The 16,169-nt window shown below is 46.4% G+C and overlaps 1 protein-coding gene across 1 annotated transcript in view; it reads left to right on the forward strand.

Moving 5' to 3' along the window:
• Nucleotides 1-16,169, forward strand: part of CHSY1 (chondroitin sulfate synthase 1) — a 49,747-nt gene that overhangs the window by 12,660 nt on the left and 20,918 nt on the right. The window contains exon 2 of the mRNA XM_012732655.1: nucleotides 1,244-1,739. Coding sequence (XP_012588109.1) covers nucleotides 1,244-1,739 — 496 coding nt within the window. The remainder of the gene's footprint in view (nucleotides 1-1,243; nucleotides 1,740-16,169) is intronic.

Raw genomic sequence — 16,169 nt, forward strand, 5'->3', positions numbered from 1 at the left:
GCAGCCCTGTGTCTCCCTGCCTCTGTGCCTCTTCCCCCAGATTGGCTATGTACATACATTCAGATCTTTCTGCATTTACGTGAAAGACACAGATGACTTTCACTGATCGCTCAGTCACTCTCTACTTTCATCACAGTGGTTAAGTAAAATAAAAGTGTTTTGGGGAGGCTCTGCGGGAATTGTGCTTTTTGATCTTTCTTCAGGCTAAATTAAATGTCTGTGTTTGTTCTTTAGGATGTGTTTCTGTCAGTCCTCTGCGTAAGTGCTTCCGTGGCTACACCCCTTCAGCTGTCCTCAGCGCCTCACGAGGCCGAGGAGACGCGCAGCATGGCCTCACCTCAGCCCCGCAGCAGCGGCACTGACCCTGTCTCCTTCCTGGTGACCTGTCTCCCCTCTGCCAGTGGGAGAGCGGTGACCTTGCAGCTTGCCCGGGCCACCGCGAACCTCCCCTCGGTGCCGTCCACCCTGGGGTTTCAGGGTGCTGCCTCCACTTCCCTCCGCTCCTTCATCAGGGTGGTTTTCACCACACAAAGGCCCCATCTCCACAGGCCCGCCAGGCCTCCGTCATCCCTTTTGCCCGGGACTCCGTCCTGGGTCCCTTTGGGCTCCTGCTGCTGAGCCCTGCTGTCTCGGCCTGGCGCGCTCCGCGGGAAGGCAGCTGGTCCTTTATCTCTGTTCTGCGGGTCCGTGCGCCTGTTCCGGACACTCGTCTGAGTTACCCTGTACGTGCGGGGAGCTGGCCTGATGCGTCGTCTCCTGACACTGGCTGCGCCCGTCAGGGAACGTGTTTGCCCGCCACTCCTTTCCTCCGGCCTAGCGGGTTGTTGGCACTTGATGAGCATTCGAAGAAAATGTTGAATAAACAATTTGATTCTTTTATTGTTGGTTTTATAGAGCAGAGGGGTTTGTAGGTGTGGAGTTGATAGTATCGTAAAATTAACCTGAGTACCGAGACCTTGGTGCCCTGGCAATTTGGTTTTGAGACATAGCCAAGACTTCGTTCCTCTAGAGATATTTTAACACCTCATTGTTCTTTTTTATTGGGGCTCCTTTGAGAATTAGTTTGGGCTTTGTGATACGTGATAACGAGGCTCCTGTTCAGAGGGAGCCAGCCAGCCGATCAGATAGCTTTTTATCGTTCTTTTGAAAATGTGGTGATTCACCCAGAGCAGATACGTGATTTTCTGGAAATACGAAGCTTGAAATAAGCTCTTATCTCATGGATGGTTTGTTTTAATTCCAGAACGTGGTCCAAGACGATTCCTGGGAAGGTCGAATTCTTCTCCAGTGAGGGTTCGGACACAGCCATCCCAATCCCGATTGTGCCACTACGGGGTGTAGACGACTCCTACCCCCCCCAGAAGAAATCTTTCATGATGCTCAAGTTCATGCATGACCACTACTTGGACAAGTACGAATGGTTTATGAGAGCAGATGACGATGTTTACATCAAAGGAGATCGTCTGGAAAATTTCCTGAGGAGTTTGAATAGCAGTGAACCCCTCTTTCTTGGGCAGACAGGACTGGGCACCACAGGAGAAATGGGAAAACTGGCCCTGGAGCCCGGCGAGAACTTCTGCATGGGGGGGCCCGGCGTGATCATGAGCCGGGAGGTTCTGCGGAGGATGGTGCCACACATCGGAAAGTGCCTCCGGGAGATGTACACCACCCACGAGGACGTGGAGGTGGGGAGATGCGTGCGGAGGTTTGCGGGGGTCCAGTGCGTCTGGTCATACGAGGTGAGAGCAGAGACAGAGCTGCTTATTTTATCTGATTAACCTACTGTGAGAAACGAGTGACAGTGTCCTCTGCCGAGGGTAAAGCTGGCGTGGAAGGGATGAGTCTTGATTTTGAGGAGCCCTTCTTTCTGTCTTTCCTCTTTGCTTTTACAACATACTCTCTATACTTTGTTCTGTTTTAGTCAATAAGTGAGTAGCATTTGAGGTTCAAAGAAAAGATTCCGCTTGCTGAAAGTCACAGCAGTTGTTTCCATGACTGATTATCCAGCATGTTCATCCTGACACCTGCTGACCCACGGAGGTGTCCACGAGAGCGTGGGAGGTCCTGTCCGCGTAGGCCATACACCTGAATTTCCTCACCACGTCAGGCTGACCACGCAGTTCAGAGGCTGGCGAGCTGAATTCCCAGAATGAGTAGTGATGGGAAAGAAAAGGCCAGTGGTGTGGGTTTCACGCCTGTGTGAAGCCTTGACTTCAGCAGTTACTGTTGAGTTTGCAGTGCGGTGGCTCAGCACACTGGCAGACAGCCTGGGCTCCCGGGACACAGAAGTGCAGCTCTTCCAACTGCCCTGATCGGTCGATGCTCTCTCTTTCTTGGTTCTAGGGTGCGTGACTAACGTTTGCCTTCTCTGTTTTTGTTGGCAGATGTGTGCCTCTTCGCCTGCAGTTGCTGGGTCTGATATTAGTCAGGGTGGAAAAAGTTGTGTGGTGTTTAGATCAATAAACTACTGATAGTTGTTAGAGGCAGAGGGAACTGCCAGGCTTTTTGCTCAAGGAAAAAAATCACTCATGTAAATGGTTAGCTTTTCTTCAGAATTAATTCTCTAAAGTGTTTGAGTGAAGGAACAGTGTTCTTGCCTGTACTTGCCTTCTCTCCAAACTTGCTTTTAAATACCTCCTAATCACCCTATTTCTTTTGTTTGAACTTTTAGGGAGGTAGACATTTTCAGCTACACAGGAAGTGGTTTTCATGTAATTTCTAATTATAAAAGATGTATTTTAAATTGCAACGTAATCTGAATGAACCCTCTAATCTCTGAGTACCTCCCTTTCCCCTCAACCCCAGGGCAGCTTGCTGGCTCTAGGGAGGATCCGTTGTCATGGATTTTTGCGGCAGGCAAACTGGGGATTTCCATACAGTTTTAGGCAGGCTGAGTTCTTCGTCTTTCAGTGGTTGTACCTTGTTTCATTGTGGTTAAAATATTCCTTGTGCATTTTGGCATGCTCTGAATGCCTGTCTCCGGGAACCTGGCCTCTCTGCTGGCATCAGAAAGGAGATGCCTGCCTTTGCCAGTTACAACCAACTCTGTCTTTGCTGTTGTGTGCCCAAGGCAGCTTGTGCTCTGCTGTCCACAGCAGCTGAGCCAGTATCTTGAGTTGATCAAGAACCGCCATGTTGCCGGGAGCTAGTTAGACACTACTGTCCTGGGGCTGCAGGGCCTCGGAGGCCAGATTCAGGCTCTTGCCCCTACAGAATAGTCCCCAAAACTTTCTAAGGCCCGAAGCAAGGGCACCATATAATCATCTTGTCTAGATCCTTGGAGGGCAGCTGAGGCTTGCCGCATCGGGTCAGTGACCCGATCAGCCAAAGGGCTGTGATGGGAGGTGGATTCCACCTCTTGTCCCTGCCTAAGGCCTTTTCCCTGTTTCTTGTTTGTTTGTTTCCTTACCTGCCGGAAGTCAGCTGAGCTTTCCCCAGATCCTGTGCTCCCAGAGGTGGTACAGTCAGCCCTCCTTTGGCTGGAAACTATCTTTTCCCAGAATGCAACTTGTCTTTTCACCTTAGTTGTGGCATTTTTATTATATGCAAAATGTGAATTTCAGTGTAGTCTTAATTTTTCAGTCTTTTCCTGCCATGGTTTTTGTGCATTAAGAAATACTTTTCTTCTTTGGATCAAAAGGATTTTCTATATATTTTTCTGTGAGTCTAAGGTTTTGCCTTTCATGTGTCACCTTTCAACATTTTTTAGGAATTCTATCTCTTAGAACAGTTACCTATTTTAGAAGGCCTTTGATTTATTTGCATTTTTCTCTTTTTCTATCTGACTTAAAGTGCTTCTAACCAAAGTCATTATTAGGATTTATCTTCAGATGAGGTTAATCCCTCATGTGGATGAGGAACTTCTATTAAACTTCTTTAAATCTAGTTTCTTGATTAAGTCACATTATGAGAAATTATTGAGGTGGAGTCTTTTAGTAAAGACAATTATGTTAAGCTTTAAGTCTTGGAAAGTACTTATTTAGCTCTATTATAAACCTAGCCAGATGGTGTAATTTTTTTTTTTGAAGTAGAAATAATGCCTTGGGATTATACTAATATAGTTAAAATGACTCATGAGGAACACAACTGTCCAAATCAAAATCTAGATTCATTCCTAAGCTTGTTTTGATTATTATTGGTGGTTATTTATTAACACATGACAATGTAAATTTTTATTTGGAAATTAATTTCACAGAAATCTTTTAAAGGTACCGAAAAATGCATGATTTTATGCCTCGATTCACCTGTGGTTGACTTTTCACTCCATTTGTGTTATAGGAGCTGTTGCGTGCCTACACGCAGACATAGCTCCCACCTCCAAAAAGAGTAATTGACATTGTGACTCTTTAAATTACTGATGGATTTGGACTAAGACTAAGGAACTTCTCTTATTGAGAAATTTTAAAAATTAGTTTTTCTTAGGCAAATAAAATGTGATAGTGCTCTTTTAACAAGAGGGGGTGAAAAGAAAGTTGATCTAACTTCCTGTGTATTGGTTGTGACTGTTGAAGGACATATCAGCCTTGGGAAAGGGCACAGGTCACACAGCGCAGCAGGTTTTCACAAACTGAGCACAGCTGGGTGACCAGTATCCAGATCTTTCTTTCATTAATTTAAGTCAATGTTTGGGAGTAAAAGTGTTTGGGTAGGAAATAATCACTAATAATGGAAGTTGGAGGTAGGCATAGACGGACTTGGGAATTTTTAAAAACCACAGGGACGCCCCCCACTTCTGTCTCCCAGCACTGGGCCACCCCACCAGCCGCCTGCCGCGTGCACATCTGACCCGCCCACGCGCCTGGCCCCTGCCACATGCTGTGGGACTTGTGTTCTCTTGTGCACGTGGGAGATTCTCCACTTGATACTTGAAGAGCTTTATCCTTCTTAATGAACGTTTGGGCTTTTTCAGTTCTGAGCAGTATTTCATTTTTTTATTGAGGTATAATTGGTATATTACACGTTTGTTTCACATGTACTAACTTAATATTTGTATATGCTGTGAAGTGATCACAAGTCTGGTCCGTGTTCATCACCACACATATTTAATTTTTTTTCTGGTAATAAAAATGCTCAAAATTGCTCTTTTAGCAGCCCTCAAATATGCAGTGCAGTATTGTCTGTGGTCACCCTGTTGTACATTAGATCCCCATGACTTACTAATTTCATCACTGGGAGTTTGTACCTGTGACTCCTTCTCCCATTTAACTCAGCGTTTCCCACCCTTTCATATCATGGTGCAGACACTTGAGGCATTGGCCCCCCAAAGGCTTTACCACCCAACTGCTAACCTCTTCTACCTGCCCTAAACCTGAAGGGTTATTTTGACATATGTGAGACATGCCAGCTGTGATACAGAGTTGCCAGCGAGGATTTGCTAAAGGATTATGAAGGCCCTCCCATCACTGCCCTCTGCACTGGTAGGAAATTGTCAACGAAGAATGGTCTTATTTTCCTCCCTTATGCACCTAATTCCTGTTAAGGAGATAAAAGATGTTCATGAAATAGTTGAGAAAAAGTAAAACATTGTGATACTAAGTATAAAGCAGTGCAAGGAAGCAAAGATCAGTGGTGGTCTTTTTAGGAGAAGCCAGTCCTCAAGAGAAGTGGAGTTTACAGCAAAATACAGAGAGAGATCTTCCTTGGCAGCCTGACTGGCCTACAATGTGATGATGAACAGTCTTATCAGAAGCCTTTCCCCTTTAGTAACAGAAGAAATAATGTTTCTTAACTGTTGGTTTTCATGAGCGGATTTGTGTTTCGGTGATGCCTCTCCTGCAGGCTGCCACGAACCACACAGCCCCTTAGATGCCTACAATAGATGCCCTGAAGACTTAGCGCTGAGGTGCCGTGTCTTCAGGGTCCTGTTCTGAGCCTCACTCTCTGGTTCTACAAGTTTGGTGGTTCAAGTTTCCAAGTTCCCAATAGAATGAAAGGATAAATTAGCACCCCAAAGTGGGGACTGCAATGAAAGAGTGTGGTAAGCAGGGAGTGGAAGGAAGAACATGAGGGAAAGTAAGAGGTAAGAGAAAGTGAGACTGATCCGCAGAGGGGCTGAGACCGGCCTCTGTGGCTGACTTCATGTCGTATGATTGGAAGAACATATTTCAGTTTTTTATATTTGTTGAGACTTTTTGGAGGCCTAAAATGTGTTTACCCCTTAGAGATGTTAATTTCAGTGAACGATCTTCAGGGTTGCTAATTCTTTCTTCTGCCTTTTCAAAGCAGTTCTTTGCACTGTATACATCTCAAATTTCTTGTTGGAAAAGGAACATTTAAGTGATACATGAGGGCAACTGCAAAAGTCAGATTTTGCCCCCTCCCCAGGGCTTGTTTGCTGTCTAAAAAAGAGGTGTTTTTTTTTTTGGTGAAGCCTTAGAACTGATTCTGTGATGTGTGTGTGTGTGTGTGTGTGTGTGTCCATTAAACTTTAATTTTGGTTTGTTTAATGGTCAGCTGGTGGCTGGACAGGGATGTCAGGAGCCAAGAATCTTCCATTCTTTCTCTGCTGCGGCTTGCCTTCATTATTGGCTTTGCGCTTTTCAAGATGAACCATTCATGAGAATTTGGGTTCCTTCTGGTCTTTCCTGGGTGTATGCTGAACCCCACATGGTCATCATTCCCCAACTTTTCTTTTTAAACTTTTTTGGTCTGTCTGTGCTTTGTTTCAACTACCTCAAGCAACATGATATTTGACAGTTGCCGGTGACTGTGTTAAGCAAATACTCCCTCTTCCCCCCACCCCCCAGGCTGTTTGCAATGAGTCATGTCAAGTAAGGACAGCCTTGCAGGTGGGGTCTTCAGGGAGCCACTTGAACAGGTCAGGTAATGACTGTTCTCTGGGAAAGGGACTTTGAAGGCGCTCTCGCCTAGTTCTTCCCCATCAGTGACGGCCAGCTGCTGGCTTTCACTACAGCTGTAGATTGCTTTCAGGATACGAGTGTGCTGGAAAGTAGGCACTGGAAGTAAAGCAAGTGAAAATGTCACAGAGCCACTGTTTTTCCCAAAACTTCACTGTTTTTCTTGCATGAACATTCCCTGGATTACTGCAGACCTTTGGCTAATAGCCAGCATCCTGGGAAGTTTGTTTAAACAGTTTTTTCCAGCATTCCCTTTGCTTTCCATGGAGGAGAGACGTTTTGAAGGTCTTTACCGTTTTCATTCCGTCTCCGAAGGCCATCCATTTTGGGACCGTCCCTTCACGCTTTGGTTTTTCTTTAAACAGTTAGATAAATCTTCTCTGTTTAGCATGTGAGGGTGTGGTGTCGTACAAATTAAAACACTTCCAGTCAGTCGTTTACAGTATTCGTGTACATTTATTTATTTTTCAAACAAATGATCATGGTAGACGTTCAGCATTGTTCAGGTTGGGGTCACGGCAAGTACAGAAAGCAAAGACCTGCCCTCTGTACTAACTAGGGCTGGGGTACAGAGAGATAATGAAGGGGTCGTGTGTGCGATGTGCTATGGCACAGCAGGGCGACCCATACTCCTGCCCAGGGTGAGTGGGGGAGAGATGAAAGGTGAGGCCACGCGGCACAGATGTTGGGGGCACTCACAGATGCTCGTGAGTGCTGGGGACGTTGGTGTGGACATGGCGGACCTGGGCTTGAATCACCCTGCTTTCGACTTTGTTTTTCACTGGTTGTGCAAGGTACCTGTCTTCTCTGTGCTTTCTTTCCTTAGAATGTGGGATAAGAAATCACCTATCTTGTAGGATTGTATGAGGATTTCGTGGATTAATTGAGATGATACATGTTAGTGTATCACAGAGCGAGTGCTCAGGAATGCTCCAGCTTTGGAGGCATGTCCTCAATGTCTGGAAAAACTGGGCTGGTCAGAACTCATCCCTGAGTGCTTTGCATAGATTTTAACCAGTGTCAGTCAATAGGTGATTTGTAGTGGCATCATGGTCTTAGAGCCCGTTGTTTTTATGATTTTGAGAAGACTCTTCTTACAAAATCAAATCAAAGTTTACCTAAAATGGGGAAGTTAATTACTTTGGACCTGTAACTATTATTATAATGGCAAAACAAAGCATTCTAGATGTTCGCAAACATCTCTGAGATGGTTTCACAGTTTGGGAATCACAACCTTGTGGTTATGAGGAAGAAGGATCTGGTGAGAAGGCAAATAGAGATGTCTCCGTGGGTCATGGTAGGAGCAGGTTGAAGACATCACAGGGTTTGGATATTAACCGTCTTTCTTACTGCGGGCCTTCACCACGCATGTTTGACTTCTGTCTTGTTGACAGCCTTCCTTAGCATCGGAGGCGGGGGTGGTGCATGATGGTCTTCATCATCAGGAGCATCTGAATAGCGTTTCCTGTGTAGTTGAGAAGATGAAGGTCACAGATGCCATCACTTTGACTCCTTTAATAAACCAGTAATCTGCCCTTTAAATCGCTAACCAGCATTCAGAACACCAGATTATTTTAAGTAATACAAGAGTAAAATGAGCTCTGAAAACTTACTAACTAGTATGTGAAAATGGACTGAGTCCATATAGGCTGGGAGTGGAACAATTTGAGGGTGGCTGTACAAACTGGGGGGCCGTGCCAAGGATACTTGCATGGCTTTGGTTACCCCGTCTCCAGCGGTGGTTGGTTTCTGCACTAATCTGAAAGGTGCTAGTTTTGACCTCTGTAAGAGGTCTAGGGATGGCACCAGCAAAACTGAAGGTTGTATTTCACTCTAACGATCTTTGTTGAGCTCCCCAGGGTGTCTCTTGTCGAAGGCGGGGAGAGTAGAATAAAGGCCAGAGCCTGGTAGCAGCGTGTGGTCTGGGTCAGGAGCAGCAGTGGAAGGTTTAGCTGTGCAAGGCGCAATGAGAGGCAGAGTTGGGAGGTGCCAGTCAGTGTTCCTCACTTAGTGCCAGTCAGTGTTTCTCACACCGAAGTGACACAGAGATCTTTCTCAGTGGGAGAATTGTGCATGTGTGTACATGGCTTATGCTGCTGCATGTGCACACAGGTGTATACATGGACCTGGAGTGTCAGCGTAGCCCAGCTGCCCTTCACCAGGTCGCGGTGCTCCAGGAAGACGTCTGTTAGAGACTCGCCTCCGGCGTGTGCTGCAGGGCACAACTCCAGGCCCACGCCCAGGACGGGATGCCCATGCGCAGGCCGCCGGGATGATCCCACATGCTGCGTCACAGCAGCCTCGCTTGGGGCCGCGGAGGATGGGGGCGGGGTGGAGGCCGAGGTTCTGCTTAGCCACCGGGCCCATCTCCAGCCCCAGGCTGTGCAGCGTGTTGCCCGGCGGCAGGACGGCGGCCAGCTTGGACTTTGCTCTCTGAGTACCCGGGGCCGGGCTGGTAATGCTGGCTCACACGCACGGGCCAGGCCGACCCTTCGTTTCTTCCCTCCTCTGAGCCATGGTAGTTGCAGTGAGTTCTGGGCCAGGGAGGGTCAGGGCGGGTGGGGGTCAGCTGTGTCTCCCGAGGAAGAGCTGGGCAGATGCCATGGCCGGAACAGAGGACTTTAGGCCAGGACTTGAGCTGACAAACACTTCAAAGTTGAAAATGAATCGACGTTTTAAAATGTCCTTTTCTCTTTGCAGTTGATTTCCCAAGTGCTTGCCTGTGCGGTCTGGCTGCAGCTCTTCCTCAAGCCAGGGCTTTTTTTTTTTAAGGCTTAGCTTTTGTTGCCTTGAACTATAAATTGAGATTTCTTTTATCCAACACATGGTGGCAATAAAAAAGTTAAAAACTGCTCTGGTGGTTTTAGATGAGCAAATTTGTTGAAAATCTTCCTTCCTGGAGGTGGAGCTTTATTTCCCTCACCCCGATTGTGGCTGGACTTAGTGGCTCATTTTTAATAACTACAGGAGAGTGTGGGGAAATAGTGACTTTAGAGGGGGTCAGCCCGGCCAAAGCCACCATCATCACATCTCCAGTGTTAAGTGGTGTCAAATCAGACTCCCAGGTATGTGGTGGGGGGGCAGCGAGGAGGCCTCGTGCTCAACGTGTAGTCTTCCCCCAGAGTCAGGACCCCGGGCTAGTCATGAGAATCATGAGGGACACATCACAGAATACCTGGAGAACACAACAGATAGGAGGAGCTGCCCCAGCGCGAGGGGGAGGGGACCTGGGTGCAGTGTGGGGTCCTGCTAGGAAGAGGACTTGAGTGGAAAAGCCACTGCCACCGTCAGCCAAGCCTGCAGGTCAGTCAGTGTGGAGCAGATGCAGATGTCTGGGGTCGCACAGTATAGTTACACAGGTGCTAACATTAGGGGACTGGCGAAGAGACAGGGACTCTGCCTCCCGTCTCTACAACCCCTACGTGAATCTAAAATCACAGCAGAGTAAGAGGCAGCTTGAAGCCGCCGATGATGAATTGGACACAGACGGGAAGCTGCAGCCTGCCGCTGTAGCCTGTTGACTGGTCGGTGCCGGGACCCGGGTGAAGCTCCAGAAGACTGGCTCTTCTGTGAGTCTGAGTGGACATTGTGCGGGGTGTGATTGCCAGCTTATTGACTTCTAGGAAATCTAGCACAGGGAGGTCTTTGTCGGAGAGGGCTGCAGACTTCTAACCCTCATAAAGAGCTTATCATTTGCGCAAGCTTATAATGTACCGTGTTATTGCCGCCAGAAATTTGTAATGGTACCACTGCAGCAGAACTTTGCCCTGGCTGAAGAGGACCTTTCAGCATTCACTCGGCAGTCAAGTGGCAGGGCTGCTGCTGCGCCCTCCCGAGGACCCTGTCCTTTCTGAGTTTATGTCAGTGAGGCTCTCGAGGGTAAAGTGATCAGTGCAAGGTTAGTTGAAGTCGGACACCTTCAGAGATTTTTTTTTTTTTTAATTATTGTAGGTACTTTGTTTCCTTTTGTGTATATTAGCATCTCTGCTTTTCTTCTCAGCAGGAACAATCATTTTAAAGTTGTGAAATTTATCATGTTGTGGTTTATTTAAGGCAAAAAGGTTCTTACATTGGTACAACACCCTAGGAATGTCTCTTTGGCTTCTAGGTGTTCACACATTGGTTCTTGATGATTTAGAATTCTGGTTGGTGTTTTAGGATGAGATGAGTATGGAAAGTGAAATAGCCAGATCTACAAATGTATTCATTTTTTAGAAGTGGTTAATTCATTAAAAAAAAAAAAAATGAAAGCGAGACGCCATGCTTGCTGTGTGCCAGGCCACGTCTGCTCTCACCATGCATCTTCTCTGTGGGAGGTCAGGACAGGGAGGCGGATGTAACCTGCGGGTGGCTGGAGGAAGCCATGATAGAGTGAGGGGCAGGCTGGGGCAGGGGCTGTCAGAAACCTTTGTCCTCTGCTGTAGTTTTCCCTGGCATTCATGGGATATCAGCTTCACTGACAACGTGTGCAGTAGGTTGAATGGGGCCACCCAGGTCTGTCAAGTCCCAGTTACCTGGTCACTCCTTCAGTATTTGGACAAAGGATCTTTGCAGATGTATTTAAGGGAAGGATTTTGAGATGAGGAAATTACCCTGAATTATGCAGGTGGTTCCTAACTGCTGTCCTCAGTGAACACGTGAGAGGCCAGGGAAACAGCAGACACAGGGAAGACAGAAGACAAGGGAGCTGTGTGAGTGGTGGTGGAATGCGTCATCAGAAATGGGAAAAGACGGTGGGGGAGGGGCGTTCTTCCTGCGAGCTTGGCCCTGCAGAGTTCAAACCTGTAGTTTCAAGCCACCCAGGGTGTGCTGAATTGCTGCAGCAGCCTCAGGAGAGACACAGACACACACTCACTCAGATACGCAACCGCATGTGACAGTGCCCTGTGGCACCTTCTCTTTGTCGGGTGTGGACTGCTAACACCTGCAGCACTCACCAGTGACCTTGCCTCTTGACTAGAGCAGTGATTCTCAAGTGTGGTCTACTGGCCAGTAGCTGAGCATGGCCTGATTCTCAGGCCCAGCTGTGTTGTGTATCAGAGATCAGAGCCACTATCAGAGATCAGAGCCACTATGTGCGCCGGCTTCGGATGCATCGGTCCCCTGAGGGACTGAGAGAACTCTGGTTGAGCAAGTTGGTTGGGGTCAACAGTCACATTTCCACAAGCGTATAGATGCTGCTGTTACTGCTAGTCCAGGGACCACACCTTGAGAATCATAAGATTTGGTGGCTTACAGAATGATGAGTAGAAAAAAAGTTTTGCTTGTCTTTGTTTTAAAATAAACTTTGGGGTCCCTCCCTGGTGGTGCAGCGGGTTAAAGTGCAGCACTATGAATAGCTAACCGCCGTCACTGCAGCACGAGTTCAGTTCAGTCCCCGGCCAGAGATCTGACCCACACGGCGCGGCAGACCTCTCCTGACCCACCCGCTGCTCCCCTCAGCTGTGGACTTAGTCAATTGTTCTGCTCCTTGCTCTGTCTCTGGTGATTCCTCTCACTCCCTGCACCTCTGGCCTGTACCCCAGTTCTTTTATGCATAAGTAGTCTTTAAAAAATAAAATAAACTCTGACTGTAGATTTGCATGATCATACATGCACTTAAGTTTTTTAACCAGCTGGGCAAACGCCTAGGAGTGTGGCTGCTGGGCTGCGTGGTGAGACTGTTTCTCCGTCAGGGGCCGCCAGCCTGCCTCTCTCAGCGCCGTCCTGCCAGTCTGCACCTGCGTGCGGCCAGTGTGAAGGAAAGCCCTGTGGCGCTCACCTCCCAGGCAGCTGCTGGGCCTTGGACTTCAGCCACTCAGTAGGTGCGCAGCTTCGCTCTTGCTTTGGGAAGCGGTGTTCAGCTCGCCACTACTGTCCGGGCCGGCCTTCCCCTTGGTACTGACTGTTTAGGCTTTGGACAAGAGGCCCTTTCCATTTTTGCGCTTTAATAACATACGCTTGGACAGGTTTGTGCTTGACTATAATGAGGATATGGAAAATTGTTGAATTGATCTTCTCTGGCATTGGGTTCAATTTTTACTCCCCCCTCCATGCTTTGTATGGTTGTCCATGTGCCTTAGGCATCTTGAATGTTAACGTGAGCACTTAGCCGTGATGGCAGAAGTTTTTAAGGCAAGTCTCAACAACTGGAAGATGATCGCATTCATACCTCGGTGAATATTAACAAGTAGAGAACAATTTCGAGGAGACATACATCAATCCGTCATCATAGGAACGAAACCCCCACGTTGGTGCTGCTGTACATGGCGCATTAGCTGACCTTAGTGAGTGACCTCGTCATTGTAGAATTTAATGGGAGAGACAGATAATGTAGGACGCCTGTGACTTGTGCCACACCTACCAGGTTTTTAGACATTAGGGTGTCGGGCGAGCTGCTCGCAAGCGGCTCTCCACTGTGGCTTTGCGGGTCCCTAATACAGAGTGCAGAGAAGGGCAGCAGGTGGAGCAGGCAGAGCTGGCCTGGCAGTGGTCAGGGCAGCCCATGGGCGGTGTCTTAAGGATGAGTGCGAGTTCAGCAGGCATGGGCATGGGGGGCCTAGCGGACCCCTAGGACTCCGAGCCACACTGAGCTTGCTCTTCTTCTCTACGTTTTCCCAGCATGGACCGTTGCAACGTGGAGTCCATCACCTCCTGCCCTAGGGGATGGAGGGACCGTGATTTAATTGAATGTACTTCTTACCGAGATGGAGTTTTTATTTTTCAGGTGACATTTTAATCATCTCACAGAAGCAGTTCAGACAAAAAGTTTTAAAAAGCATTTCCCGCCTTTTGCCAGGCAGGAGCTCAGAGATGTTACAGTAAAACAAGAACCTATGTTCAAGCAGCCTGTAGGACTGCAGGGGAGAGAGTGGTGTGACCATAATCACACATCTCTGAGCAGAGTTCTAACAGGGCTCAGGACAGGGTGTTCTAGGGAACCTGAGACAGACGCCTTGGGGTGGCAGGGAGAAGTCCCTGTGGGTGGCACTGTTACCAGAGCTTGCTCACCCACTAAAGAGGATCTCTCCAGCATACAAGGGTGGGGCACCCCATGCAAGGGAACAGTAAGTAAGGAGTTGTAGGGAGAGAGCCTGACCTGTTATGAAAATGACACATGGCTCAGCATGACTGTAGTCCTAGGAACTAGACTAGAAAGATGAATGGACTTCAGCTGGTTTAATTTTATTTTAGGGGGTGGAGACATCCAGCATGCAGCCACTTCTATGAGGACTGCCTTGGGGTTTTAACAGTTTTTTAAGATTTGCCTGATTAGCTGACAGGTAAACTAATATGCCATTATACGGAAAAACTGAATGTTCGGTGTGGGAGACAAGGTAATTACAGCGACGGCTTTTAAGGGTCTCCACCATTGATTTGCTCAAAGGCATGTGTAGCCAGTGTGTCGCCTGGTTCGTCCGTTGGAATTTGTGCAAATCCCAGTCATTCTGTAGTATGATCCAAGAAGTAAGGACTGAGTTTTTGGTTTTTTTCCCCGTGAGCTTGACAGTTAAGATTACGTGGAACATATCAGTACAGGCACACACGCATTACAAAGTCTGTTTTTCACCATTACATTGTCTTCTTTTCCCCTTCCCTTCTGGGAAAGGAAAAATGTATTGGTCTTATTGTCTGAAGATTTATTTTCGTTTTGTTTAATCTATTTTCTCTATATACTACATATGACTCACTTCTGTTACTTGTTGGTCTTACTGTCTAAAGATTTACTTTTGTTTTATTCAATCTGTTTTCTCTCTCTATGTGACTCATTTCTGTTACTCACTAAACGTAATTCCTTATGTCTGTCCATTTTGTTGCAGGCAGCAAAATTCCATCCTTTCCTACAGCTGACTAGTATTCCATTGTGTATCTGTGGCATCTTTTTTATGCATTCATCAGTGGTTGGGCATTTGTTTCCAGTTCGTGGCTGCTGTTAATAGCGTTCTGTGTGCTACCTGGAGGTGAGGTATCACGCATATGATGTTGGCTATGGGTTTCTTGTATTTGAGTTGTATTAAGTTGGTGTGTCTATTCCTTCTGTACACCTTTTGTGGAGGGTTTTGATCATAAAACAATGTTGAATGCCATCAAGTGCGTTTCTGTGTCTGCGGAGATGGCTTTATGATTGAGCTTCTGTTTGTTGATATGTATCACATTTATTGATTTTTGTATGTTGAACCATCCTTGAATTCCTAGACTAAGTCTCATTTGATTATGATGTATGATTTTCTGAATTTTTTGCTGGATTCAGTTTGCCAAGGTTTTGAGGACCTTTGCATCTGTGTTCATCAGAGGTGTGGTCTGAGTAGTTTTCTTTTGTCGTAATGTCCCTGTCTGGTTTGGTGCTTGGGTGACTTGTGTTGTTTTTTCATAAGGTGTTTAAACATTTTCCCTCCTTTTCAATTTTATGGAAGATTTTGAGAAGAGTATTAGTTTTTCTTTTAAAGTTTGGTGGAATTCAGTAGTGAAGCCATCCGTTGTTTGTGTGCTCTTGTTTAAGGGAGGCTCTTGATCACTTTTTTCGTTTTTATTCCTGCTTCTTTTATTCTGTTCAGGTATGCTGTTTCTTCCTAATTCAGTCCTGGACTGTTGTTTGTATGTGTCATTGTATGTTTCTAAAACTGTCCATTTCTGCAGGCTGTCCAATTTGTTGTGTGTAATTGTTCTCGATACTCTCTTATGATCCATGGTACTTCTGTGTATGTTTTCTGTTTTCTTGGTGAATTTCACAAAATAATGGTTTGCTCGTTTTGTTACTCTTTCAAAGAACCAGCTGTTGGGTTCATTGAGTGTTTATCTTTTTGATCTCATTACATTAATTTCTGTTCTAGTTTTTATTTTGCCTCATCTATTCATTTGGTTTTGCTTTTCATTTTCTAGTCCCTTTAAGGTGTGAACTTAGATTTCTTATCTGTGACTCTTGTTTCCTGAGGTTAGCCTGTATTGTTGTAAGCTTCTCTCTTAGTACTGCTTCTTCCTGCATCCCAAAGGCTCTGATGATTAATTTCTTCTCATCTTTTAGTATATATTTTTTCACTTTGACTTTACTCCTTGAAGTAGTAGTTAAGTAGAACATTGTTAATTCCCCATAAATTTGTGGTTTTCTCCTTTTTTGATTTCTAGTTTCATACCATTGTGATTTGAAAAGTTGATTTCAACCTACAGCACTTCTTGATTGTTATGTCAGGGTGAGTTTTTCCGCAATGTTTTTTCAGACTAAAGGACAAAGTGTGAAGATGTGGTAGAGCCTTCAGGCTCCTCCTATGCTACTGACCATTTTAAAATGTCTTGTGTGTTGTGAAAAATTCTTGCTGTAGTATGCCTTTCTTGCTA

Source organism: Condylura cristata, unplaced genomic scaffold, assembly GCF_000260355.1.
Source record: "Condylura cristata isolate star-nosed mole 26May11 unplaced genomic scaffold, ConCri1.0 scaffold00035, whole genome shotgun sequence".
NCBI lineage: Eukaryota > Metazoa > Chordata > Mammalia > Eulipotyphla > Talpidae > Condylura > Condylura cristata.